The following is a 13,156-nucleotide window of genomic DNA, read 5'->3' on the forward strand; positions in this document are numbered from 1 at the left end:
AACAAAAAAAAAAAATAGAGAAGTAACTTTATTTTAGTAAAATAAGAAAAAGAAAAATACTCTGATGAATCAACGATTTCACTTATTTATCGTTTCTTAATTGAATGGTATATGTTCATTTATCACTTTAAAATTTAGTTGATGTACGTTTTATTTTCTTGAATATTGCGTACAATGTGGGTCATAATTCGATAATAAAACAATAAGAGTAATAACTTTACTATATTTGCATCACTCATTTAAGAATTGTATTGTGTGCATGTTTAAGACCTCAAATCTCAACCAACACATTTACTTATGACAAGAGTTATAAATAAATTTATGATTACACATGTTAATTAGTATTAAACAAGTTAAAACATTACAATTAGGTATAATTACATGAACAAGTTGTATTCATATTTGTATTTTTATTTTTTACTCAATGAATGAACGAGTCATATTCGTGTTGATCAAATTTTTTGTTACATTTATTTTAACATGACAGAATACAATATTATAACCCAAATTACCATCTCTAACTTCGGATGAAAAAATTTGGCATACTAATTATTAACTGAGTCTAATACAAAATTTAGTTATAGCTTTAGATAAAAGTAAATTATAAAACAATCTAGTTCAAAATTAAGTAAGCTGTGTAAGCATGTCATAAAGACTTGTGTTGCCTTCACCTCCAATCAATGCGAGTTTTATTCTCTTTGTGGTCTCAAATTGAAATGAGTTTAGGTAAGAAAATTCGAACGCTTAAATCTGATTATTTTCAAATAACCTGTTTACATTGACATTTCCTCTCATCACGAAGTTGACGCCATTCAACTAACTGCTCATTGAAGCTTAAATATCCGAATTGCTTTATCTTCCTTATATAAATTTAGGTTAATATATAGTAATTATATTTTATTTCGATTCATGTAAAGGAATCTTTTATTTTTAATACGAGATTTTATTAATTAAATTAATTAACACTCACGTGTCTAAATTGCATCATAGTTGGACCAGATTTAGAGTTTGTTAATATGCATGCATGTGAGTGAAGAAATCTCATTACTTTGAAATAAATAATACTGGCTAAATTATGTGTGTATAAAAAAGAACAAGAGATGACATAATGGAATTTTTTAGCTCATATCGAATGGTCTGACTCCATAAAAGACAACAACTAAACTAATACACGATGATAGAGATAATTTCTCATTTAATTATTCTTATTCCAATTGATTTGGTTTTATATTATGGCTTATCAATAGCCATACTGAAAGTGATTGCGAAACAGGAAAAATTAGGGAGATTATCAATTTCTCCCCACTGAAATTAATATATAATATTTATTTTCTTATTATTTTTATAATAGTCAATAACCCTCACGACAGTATAATTTTATAGTATTGTCCCTATTATTAAACACATTTTTATTCATATTTATTGTAAATTAGATAAATTATATAAGTGAAAATTAAAATAGAAAATTTTAGGTTCTAAAAAGAAGAAAAATATGTTTCGATGTGAATAAAATTAATAATAAGATTCTTGTAATTTTTTTTATCATTTTGTAAACATTTTCTTAACTATTATGAGAACGGTAGGGAAGTAAGTAATATATTAATTTCAGAAGAAGAAATTAGCAATCTTCTAATAGTCGTAGGAGAAATTATCATTCATCTAAAGATAAAACCTTTAAATATATGTATACACACACACACCCACACACAAAATACTTAACTTCAGTAAGATCTGTCATAAAAATTTTAACAGCACTTCAGGTGCTTCGTAAAATTATTGTTTATCTATATTGTCTCAAAAAGTTATGTGAAACTGCAGAATCTGCTGTTGGATTGAGAGTCCTGAATAATGGGATAGCCTCAAAATTACATATTGATAAGAAGTTGTACCAAAATTTAATAACAAATTGTTTGTTCACGGGTCATTCAATTAACTAAAAAGAAAAAAAAAATTGTTAGTTAATTGAGTTTTAAGAAGGGATCGGTTTCATTTCAAAAGGGGTTGACGGGTACAAGCATAAACAATAAAAGCCTAACTTCACGACAAAGCCAAGCCAACAACCCGTTTTGGACATTTCTCAAGGAAAAGATAGCCCAAAAAAAGTTATCCACTTTCACTTTTGCTTCATGATGTCATGTCACTTGCGACATTCCAAATTAATCAATTGATTAATTAATTAATTAAGTAGGCATTATATTTATTATATGAGAATAGTTTAAACATTTACAGGTTGTCTATTCGGGTTGTTGGAAGAAGGGCAATATGCCAAAAGCTTTTGTTTATATATATAAATAATTGAGAAATGATAAACAAAAGCACTAAAAGGCTTACTTTCATGTTTATATAAGATTTTAATTAAACTAAATTAAATAAAAAATATATATTGTTGAAGCACACCAATGAAGAGATTTCACACAATTTGTCTTATACAGCATTTTCTTCACGAACACGGCAGCAACTAAATTCCAAAATACCCAAAATTGATCAAGTCCCTCAAGGATGGGATGTCACTTTCGCCATTTTTTACTACCATAACAAATCAATGACCATGGAAGGAATCCATTCAACCTAGAATGTATTGAAGAACATTTAAGTGTACGCAGTCATCAGAATATAAGATGAATACAGTCAAAGAAATTTGATGGTAAGATTTTTCTTTACAAATATTGTCTACTAGCCAATCTAAACATTTTGCATAAAGCACGTTTTGTTTTCAGATTGGCATGTCTTTTGATTCCCCTGATGAAGCCAGCCCTCTAGGGTTCATCATCATATGGAACATCCAAGGCTAGTAATGTTGGGAGGATCAAAATCGGGAGTCCATTATGTCGGAATTCAGAAAGTATAGAAACATGAGATGGCTGAAGCTCCCAATTGTTCCCCGTCAAGTCCAATCTCTCAAGATGACCTGATAAATAGAATAATAACACTTCATTTACATGATATAGAAGTAGAAAAAAAGCATGTTTACATAACAATATATGTATAATCTTTCAATTTTATAAGTATTCCGATTTTTACCACATCCAAATATTTTTCCTCTTAACTTTCAAATTTTCCTGTACTTCATTGTAAGATGCAAGTGCTCGTTTGTGTGTGCAGCAACATATGTGCATTCCTTAAAAACTACAAGAACAATGATATTCCAAACTCATGAAAATGAATATTTATACCAATATAAGAAAATAGATAGCATCGACTGCCACGCCAATATAAATACCTACAAATTTTTTAGTATTGTAGATGAGTACCTTTTGCAACTTTTAGGGCAGAGCATATGATGGTCAAGGATTCTAATGGCATGAGATTATATCCAGCATTAACTTCAACAAGTTCTGGAGCCAATGGCATAAGCTTTGACAAAAACTTTGCAGTTTCAACCCCACCGCGATTTTTGCTAGACCAATTCCATGAAAATGTTAATCTCACTGATATCGACTACAAAAATGAAATCAAGAAATCGGTTTAAACCTGATGTTGATATTGACAAGCTTCAACTCCTTCGTAACTCCATCTTGCAGTACCCGAAAGCCAGATGAACCCAGTCCGATTGCTCCAATATTAAGTACTTGAACAGATGTGCCAAAAAATTTTCCCAAACTAGCTGCTATATGACTGGAGGACAGTAATTTGAAAATCATGTTCAAGTAAAAACATAAACAGTAAAAATAACTTGTCAGCCAGAATTAGCACAGAACCTCCCTAGGTTATTATCTGCAATAGAGAGAGAAGTAGGTGGTCTTCTTAAGGTCGACAGCATATCAAGAAGTTGAGAGACTCCACGACCGGAAAGCTCACAGTTTTCCAAATACAATTCAACCAAGGGATTGCACCGTTCAGATGCTTGTACAAAGTAGGGAATTAAACTTCTGAAAATTAAATTGTTCCATGTGAGATTTCAAGCCTGAAATACTCGAGAGATTTGCGGGGAATGGATATCTACCAACCTGATTCCATCGTCCTCAATAGTATTGTCACTTATATCTAAGATCTCCAAGTTAGGAATATGAACCAGTGCAGATCCAAGATCTCTAGCATCAGCTTTGCAGAGATTATTTCCCCTGAAATTAGATAAGCCTCATTTCTATGCTAAAACACAAATTTTAAGGAAAAAAACCCATAAAATCTCATCAATATGGCTTCATTAGTAGTTCAAAATCCTATAAACCCTAACTTTGTAGGATGGAGGAGAATAATACCACAAGAAATTGTCTATTTACTGCAACTGCCAGGAGTTAATTGTAGGGAAAAATAATTTGCACAGCAATAAAGAAACAGTGTTACCAATCATGTCATACCTTAGATTGAGCAAACGTAAGGATTGCAAAGACTTGCAACCTCCTAAAGAAAATAGGGGGCCACTTCTGTCATACTTAGAAAGCCATCCTCCTATCTGAGCAATCACAAATGAAAGTTTATAGCAGTTTTTATGGTACAGTAGAACGCAAGATCTTATGGGATGCAGTACTCACACAGTTTCCTGAAAGGTCAAGGATGGATAAACTAGATGATGCCTCAAGAAGGCTACTAAAAACCATTCTTCCAAAGTCTCTGTCCAGATGGCAATGACGAAGCTTTAATGAACACAATGACCTGAAGGCAAAGGGCAGTATAAGAAAGAGGGGGTATATTGGACAGATTTGCCTGATTAGATCACAAATTAAACAAGAATGAAGCCTAAAATGAGAAAAGATGTACCTCCCGGATGACAGAAATGAAACAAGTTCCACAACTACAGAACTTGGGCAGTTTTCGATAAAGCTTGATATGTTGATTGATAAGTTTTCAATCTTGTGTATTCGCTTTCTCTTACTGCAAAGAGAACGACAAATTCCCTCGACAAAACTTGGAGAGAGCTTGCAGTGAAGAAATTCAAGTGATGCCAGCGTTTCACTGTTTTGAATTAGAAGTTTACATAATGCTTGAACCTATTATTTAGTGCAACAATTGAATCAACAATGGAAATAAAGCACTTGGTATTTCATGAAACAGAATGTTCTAAAGTTTCCATTCTAACACAGCCTATGAAGCACATAGGAAAAATATGAAAATGAAAAATTTGTAGCTTGTACATAGATAGTTTCTTATCTCCACAAATTAAATAAACACTTATAAACTTCCCTTAGAAATTATATATTCACTAAAAGAAACAAGCTTTTAAAAGGTTTGAATCGACTGTATATCATGCACACAAGCAAAAGATAAGACTAACATGTTCTTCGAATCTGATCCACCGTAGTACCAAGCTTTGCAACTTGCTCTCCCTCAATAATTGCTGAAACAAGGAAGAACTGAAGATAGATAAAATAAAAACACATGATTGCACAGTATGCACAAACAAACATGGATACACGATATTGCAAAATGTATGACTAAAACCATTCTCAAGAAATATGCTAGAGAAATAGATAGATAAAAGAATCAAAATTTAAAAAATATGTTTAAACTGCTTCTTATGGAAGTTCCAATGAAGAATTTACTTGAAAAACATTACTTGAGGAAAAAGCATCAAATATTATTTTCTCATTGAATCATTTTTAAAACATGAGTTGTAATTCCAGAAAATTTCCACATTTATGGATGATGGTAAAAGCCAAAAAACCCTCAATCCAAATGCATCAAAATAGGGATGCCTCAACAGATGATGATACTACCAACCAAAACTCATGAGATTGTAAACTTACACAAGTTTCTTCAACACAAAGTGCATTTTGAAGTCTCAGACATCTGCACAAATATAAAAGCACAATAAGAATTTCTGCAAACATACAACATTGTTCAAAACAATAAAGCTGATGTTGGATGGTTTCATAACATGGACGATGAACTTTATGTAAAATGACCGGAAAGTGTTGCTTCAATCTTAATATGCCCAGGAAATAGATTATAAAATATGCAGACACCAAAAATTTACTAGATATATGAATGTACAACTACGATTCCATTAATTTATGAACTATTGGCCTACTTGTACCAAAAATTTGACATACATGTTACCTAGCATAATGCCCAAATTGCTGGCAATGGTAAGATAATTTTGAATAGTCACAAGCCAAATGATTCATTTGTTGCTCATAGCCAATATAGTTCAATATAGTGTCTGCACAAAACAGAAAAAATACGATCAGTAGTTTGCAAGACTATCAGCATAATACGAACACACACACACACATACACAGAGAGAGATGTACTTAAAATCATTTTAAAGGTAGAAATACTTCATTTCCCTTTCATTTTCTGCAGGCAGGTAATTCGTAGTACTCGCAAAATTTGAAAAATTTTCCAATTTGGGATTAAATTCCGGGACGGATTTATGCTTTTAATCTCAGATTCTAAGCCCAAACCTGATAAACACTCCACAAAATTTTATACTTAGTGTGGAAAAAAGATGTTTTCTTATTCATATTCAACTAATGATAAGCCGTCCCATTAAGACATAGTAATGTGAATACTAGACCCAATCCCTCAAGGGAATCATGAGCCAAGTTCTGTTGCCTCACAGGCTTGAGCCAGAGAGCATCCATCGACAATAAGTAAAATCTAATATAATTTCAATGATTTCCCATCAGATTCATTTCAGAAATGATTCCACTGTACCGCATGGTCTGCATGTTGTAGGACTTAAAAGAAAGTACAAAAGCTTATAGCATGATGTGCACTAAATAAAAACACATTGTACATACTCATGGTAAATGGAAGCAAACAGGAGCAGGCAACAATGACATGCAAATGACAGAAAGGTCCTACTTAGATTTCAATAGGCTCTACAACCTAATTAAACTACCAAGAACGTGAACCAATATTTTTGAAAGGCAATGGTAGCAAATGAGCATGCATCAATTTACCTGAAATATTAATGTCACTGATAAGTCCTCTAAAAGATGGAAGTACAACTAACTCTGCTGCTTCATCTAGGCAACTGTCAATATAGCAAAGCGATAAAATGATAGAAGTCATGACATAGTAAACCAACTGAATGTTTACTCGATATTAAATGGACATACCCTTGTACATGTGCTTCCCAATACCGTTGCTGCCAATCAACTGGTTCAATTTGATCAGTGAACCCTGACCAACGAGTCTTAAATAATTTCTTCCACACTGTATTGAAGTTCCCATATCTGGAATTTCACAAGTTTGACACTTAAGATCAGTCACGTTCAACTTCGTAAAATATACAACTGTGAATCAATTCTTCCTAACCTTCCACGTTTTCTCCCATTTTCAAAGCAATAATCAGGAGATCCACAGTCATCCCCATCCCTAAATGGCCTGCTCAAAGGCACAACAATAGATTGAGAAATAAAGAAACGTAAAAATCATACATAAACAAGAAATCTAGCAACCCCCCCCCCCCTCCCCAAAAAAAAATATAACTAACATTTTTGTTTGTAACTTTTGCAGGGCCAAAGGAGGCAAACAAGTCAATAAAATATCGAATAAGTCAGCCGGCAGCTCGTATACATATGGTATAACATCATCTCCTGTAACCATCAGAAACAGATTATTTTTTCTTCTCATATAACAATGTCAAATAAATTTCAATGAGCAGCAGCGGCAGTATTAGAAAATAACATAAATAAAAGAATTACCAAGCAGAAGTTCTCGTTTCACTGCCAGGGCGGCAAGAGAAATCAAAGATGGAGCTTTCACCATTCTTCAGATTCTAATTTAAGGGGGAAAAAAAATAAATTGTGGCTTTTTATTATCATTCAAGATTACAGAGGTTTGATGGTCGAAGCACGTAATTGAAGATACTTTAATCGAAAAATAAAATAAGTTTTTAAGTTGAAATAAAACAGAGACACTAACCAGCAAAGCCCTCCCGGACGTATTCCCGCGTTCTACTTTCCAGGACACTCGACTGGGGAAAGGATAAAGATCACATTCATTTTGGGGATTCAATTTTGTTACGACGTCGTTTGTAACCACGTTCATTTTCTCAATTTTTTAATACGAAGATTTCTTTTTGTAATATTGTATTTAAAATTGCTCTGACATTCGTTCTTTTGTTTTTCGGAATTTAGGACATCAATTTGAGTTCACAACACAGATTATTAATTACATTTTTTGAGTCTGAAAATATATTAAATTGAAAGTTAAAAGTCTTAAAAGTATCATGTTCAAAAGGTTGAGGTCTTATTTCATATTGACATACTGTAACTTTTAAACTATAATTATTATGAAAAAATTATAATTATGAAATAAAAATTAATATTATATTATAAATATAATTTTTAAATAATAATTTTAATAAGATTAGTAAATATATAATAGATCTTTCATTAAGTGAAAAATCAAATCAACTTAGCTTACAAGTTACAATAGTTAATATTTATCAAATATTTTAATATTATAACTTTTAAGTTACATCAATCCAACTTCAATCACAAATAAATTATAAATTATAAAATGATACTTGGGTAGCCCCAAGCATTTTTAAATAACTTTTCCGGATAGCCACTAGTGGACAATCACACTAAGAAGTGTGCCCAGAACAAGGTAATATCTCAAACTAGCCAAACTATTTACTGCTGAACTTTCTTTAAGAAGATAATAGGGCACTTAAAAACTATGATTTAATCAATTTGTAACAGTTAATCTATTTATTACAAATTATTACAAATACACCGAGGAGAAGCCATCCATCTACAACATTGTTAATTAATCATTTTCTGTTGTTATGGATAGATAAGGTATCTGGTCAATTTTCGGGTTAGGTTCAATTCAATCTTCACCTCATCCAAATATTTTATTGGACTGATTCGGATATAATCCACACCCGAAATTAATTGCTCACCCTATTGAAAAAAAATTTTTTAGCTAATTTTTTATTCCGTGTTTGAAATTCAATGGTATTGGCCTAAAAATAATTGTTATAATTAACTAAGTTGAAATGGCTAATTTAATAATCATCATGGAAATATCATTAAATTCTCCCGAAGGAAGATCAAGCGACACAAACCATAATAAGTGCAATACGGTACCAATAAATAAACACAAAAAAAAAGGTAATAACATAAAGCTTTGATGGGTTTATTTATTTAATTAAATATTAGGTCCTGGGTGCGTCCATGGCCATGGCGGTGCTGAGATTCATCGGATTCATGTACTTGGTGGAGCCAGTCATGATATTCTGAACAATCAGCCTAAGCGCACGTTCGGTTGGATGATAAGAGTCCCAAAATACAAATGCGCTCCTGTCCGAACAGAGGTTTGAGAAAATATTGCATGTTCCGAGCCCGTTGTAAGGTCCCTGTCCACAACACGCCACGTTTGATGTCTCAAAACCTGGGCCGTCCAATCCATCAAAAAAAAATTAAAATTAAAATCACAATCATCATTCAATATCTTAGAATACTCCAATCATTAAAGAAGTTCTGTGGTGCATGCAACAAACCAAAATTCTTGGGATTGGAGATGAAGTCTTTGTTCTTATCAAATGCATTAGAAGCAATGAAAACATCAGAGTTCAGCTCATTGTTGAGTTCTTGAATCATTTGAACGAGGAGAGAATTGTAAATTTGTGATGCTTGTTGGGGCTCAGGCGCGCACTCGCCATTTGGGCTGCCTGACAAGGCCAGTTCTGCGGGAATACAACCCAATGGTCCAGTCCCTGTCACGATGACTCTTCGTGCCCCTAACTCATGCAGCTTCTGCAAATTAATTAAACAATTACACTCAATAATTACGCTGGAAAATAATTAAAATTAGTTTCCAATAACATATATATGTAAATGCACACCATGAGAATTTTCTTGTACTCGGAGATAAGATAACGGCAGTACTGTGGAAGAGTGAATTGGCGCCTGCGAGGAGCGAAAGGTGTCAAGAAATAGTTGTTGACGAAGTCATTACCACCGAGTGTCACGAGGACCAGTGCATGGCTCACTAGCTCCTGTGCGCGGCCTCGTCCAATTTTCTTACTTAGCCGCGTTTGGTAATCTTGAAATAAAGCAAACTGCTGGTGGATTCTTAGTATATTTAGCTGCAACAATTACCGCAGAATCTTTAATTGTATTAGTTTATCTGTTCCAGTATATACAGGGAAATTGCAAATGCATCTATTATAATTAAGGGGACCGGCCGGCCTTACAAACTGAAGTCCAGTGTCGTTTAGAATTCCAATCCCAGCCGAAGCAAAGTTGGCTCCCATCAGTAGGTTTTGTCCGTTCATGATCTGAGGATTCAAGTACGGCAGTGGAGGCTCAGTGTCCAAAATTGAGTTACCTAAACGATGTTAACGAAACGTTAGACCATTAGTTAATTTTTAAAGCAATACGCCACATGCATATATGTAGATGTAGCCAGAAATACTCACTGATAATGTCAGGCAAGTTAAGGCCATTAGAGAAGCGACCGGTTGGTCTATGAGTTGGATAGTCGACGCCATAAGGCGGAAAGTTGGAGCGAGCGGATGTGGCTAAGAAGTTGTTGTTGCCGCTGTCAACGAGCGAGTCACCGAACACGAAGAAAGCACGATCAGCAGCAGCCGCCTCAGCTACTCGAGCCAGTAATACCAGGGCAACAGTGAGAAAATAAATCCTTGACATGGCGATAGCTTCAGCAGCACAAATTTAACTAAAAGGCCTGTAATTAAGTTGTTCGATGTTCATGCAAGGGAGGATTGGCTGGATTTTATGAGAATACTGCATGCATGTCATTTGTCAATTGATTGAGCACGTGCACTGTCTTAATCAACTAATCAAGTGGGTTGATGAACTGGTGTTAAGTTTAATTAATTAAATCCCTGATAGTCATTAAAACTACAGCTGGCTAACCTAGCTCATTTTTCCTTTTTGAGCTAGCTAGAGAACATAATGGCTTAGGCCTTAAGAGCTTACTTATGCCCTCAAAAGGTTCTGCTTCTGCAACTGATCTAGCCATTCTCGAGTTTATTCCTATCCATTTTCTCTTGTTCTACGTACGTGTTGTAATTAAGATGACGACTAGATTCAGCTTAAACATTTTATTTGTCTCTCGCAACCTTTTTTTTTTTCTTTAATGTCATCATGCACATCGACCAGACTGGCAGACCAATTAGACTTGTTTAGTATCTGTACCGTGTATAGGATGAACCAAACTGTTTAATTTCTTTAGTCTCTTTGTATAAACCAAAACCATATCTTTAAATTATTCTTGCAAATTAAGAGTAAAGACCATGGTCCACGGCCACTTAGGGGAATGTCCATTGTCCAACAACCAATGTTCTAAAAATGGTGCCAGCTAGAATTGCCGAATGAATATATAACCTATCTGTCTTCACTCTTCTCCCTTACAATCAATGGCAAAATATATGAGTCGGTCGCCCATCGTTCTCAACGATGCTCTACTCGTCCACATGCTAATTAATAACACCACATGAAAGATAATTACAGGCCAAATCCTTTGAATTAAGATGTACATTTATAGAGATATGCAATCGTCGTGTTGACCTCGAGTAGATAAGAGGCATAGAGCTCAAGCGAGTAGTTGAGTCCAATTAATTGTTCTATAATGGCTGAAGCTGAAGCATCAGATGAAGTGAAAATTGTCAACTAGAAATTTTTTTGCAGTGGAAGATTAAGGGTCTGTTTTCAATTACTTTTGGGAAGCTCAAAAGTGTATTTTAAAAGTTAAAAGTCTAAAAATTAATTTTAGTATTTGATTAAATTTTTTACAAATCACTATTGGTAAAATCACTCCACTCCACAATAAATTTTAAAAAGCAAAGAAAAAGTAGCTTCGAAAATCTGATTTTGAAAATAGGTTTTTATATATATCCTCATATAAATTATAAAAAATTCAAAATTATCCTTATTAATTAGGAAATATAATCTTTAAATTTAAAGAGATTGTTATTATCTTCAATTATATTGAAATAAAAAGAAATAAAAACTAAAATTAATAATATAAAAATATTTATTTAGTTATCAATTATTGTATAACAAATATTTTATATCCATGTTTATAAATGAATAAATAAATTCTATTCAATATTATGTCTATTTTACTCATTTAAATTCTTACAACAGTTTAACATTAAGATTTAACAAACACATACGATTATTTTTAAAAGTCACAATACTTTTAAAAATAAATTTCATTAAATATTTAACTAATTTTTTTATAATTAATTATTTAGAGAGCGCGGTTAATAATAATTATTTTAAAAAGTACAAAATCATTAAATCGGCCCAAATCCCATTTCATATTTGGCCCTAGTCCAAAATCATTCGATCGGCTTATTCTAGTTGACACTCCAATTGAAATTGTTGGACTATTTCAAAGTTTTTGTGGTCCAAATTACGCCATAGGTAAAAAATGGGCCTAAATCGTAGCACTTGTAAACATCTAACTTGTTGACGAATACTGACATTCAATCCCTGTATTTTATCCCAGGTGACCCCACTTTTTTTGTACTCCATCAATTTTCAAAATTATCCTCTTATCTCACAATATCCTTTTTTTTTCACTATTTACTTCTAATTTTCCTTGTGTTATTTCACAACTATCTTTTTCTTTTCAAAGAATTTAATTAATACATTTAGATGCAAATCTATCATCCATTATTTTCCCTTTTCAAAAAAAAAATAAAAAATTGATCGCCTGTTATGTCTATCAAATGTTCTTTTAGGCGAGTAAATTTTTAAAATTTAATGTTTTGGAGTAAAATATAAATAAAAAATTAAAAAATATCAACATTGAGATTGTGTTGTACTACTCGTCAAATCCCTATAGAATGAATGGAATAAATAATTTCAAAAAAAATAAAAACATTTGAGTTTGATTAGAAAGTAAATATTAGCAATGTCCTTTATAGTAATTTCAATATTAGAGGAGTCTCGTGAAATGAAAGGCAGGGCTGAAGAACTGCACTCTGTATTGAAACCTGTTTGATATAGTTAATCCAAAAATTCGATCCAAAAATTTGTTTAAAAAGAAAACGGATCACTACTGTTTTTTTTTTTTTTTTTTCTGAAGATGGAGGTGGGAATCTAAATTAATTTTCAATCCCTATAAATTCGAACACGAACAACCAAAATTTATTGTTTTATCACTCTGTTAATTCACAATAATGATTAATGAAGGGGGTTAACAGGCTGAGTATTTTCCTCAATATTATTATTCCTCAAGAAAAGCTCAAAGGGGATACAATTCTCCTATGTCCCGACTC

At 32.7% G+C, this 13,156-nt stretch overlaps 2 protein-coding genes across 7 annotated transcripts; both read right to left on the reverse strand.

The window, feature by feature from the left end:
- Positions 1-2,480: 2,480 nt before the first annotated feature.
- On the reverse strand, positions 2,481-7,979 carry LOC102619806 (uncharacterized). 6 transcript variants are annotated; one of them, XM_025099051.2, is made up of 17 exons: positions 7,813-7,961; positions 7,593-7,666; positions 7,465-7,484; positions 7,204-7,271; positions 7,005-7,121; positions 6,846-6,919; positions 5,998-6,100; positions 5,685-5,727; positions 5,213-5,275; positions 4,699-4,928; positions 4,473-4,593; positions 4,299-4,393; positions 3,948-4,061; positions 3,699-3,869; positions 3,472-3,615; positions 3,252-3,397; positions 2,481-2,908 (listed from the first exon to the last, which is right to left on the reverse strand). In XM_025099051.2, exons 2-17 carry the CDS (start codon positions 7,654-7,656, stop codon positions 2,757-2,759), a joined length of 1,725 nt encoding a protein of 574 aa, XP_024954819.2. In that variant the 5' UTR covers positions 7,657-7,666; positions 7,813-7,961; the 3' UTR covers positions 2,481-2,756. The 6 variants fall into 6 exon arrangements, with proteins under 6 accessions (XP_024954819.2, XP_006480173.2, XP_052294150.1 ...); XM_006480110.4 differs by having other exon boundaries at positions 7,204-7,263; positions 7,382-7,484; XM_052438190.1 differs by having other exon boundaries at positions 7,204-7,272; positions 7,382-7,484.
- Positions 7,980-8,887: 908 nt separating this feature from the next.
- On the reverse strand, positions 8,888-10,654 carry LOC102619514 (GDSL esterase/lipase At4g28780). The gene is made up of 5 exons (XM_006480107.4): positions 10,322-10,654; positions 10,097-10,230; positions 9,746-9,988; positions 9,401-9,656; positions 8,888-9,291 (listed from the first exon to the last, which is right to left on the reverse strand). Exons 1-5 carry the CDS (start codon positions 10,551-10,553, stop codon positions 9,056-9,058), a joined length of 1,101 nt encoding a protein of 366 aa, XP_006480170.2. The 5' UTR covers positions 10,554-10,654; the 3' UTR covers positions 8,888-9,055.
- Between the last annotated feature and the right edge of the window lie 2,502 nt (positions 10,655-13,156).

Source organism: Citrus sinensis, chromosome 3 (genome assembly GCF_022201045.2).
Source record: "Citrus sinensis cultivar Valencia sweet orange chromosome 3, DVS_A1.0, whole genome shotgun sequence".
Classification (NCBI taxonomy): Eukaryota; Viridiplantae; Streptophyta; class Magnoliopsida; order Sapindales; family Rutaceae; genus Citrus; species Citrus sinensis.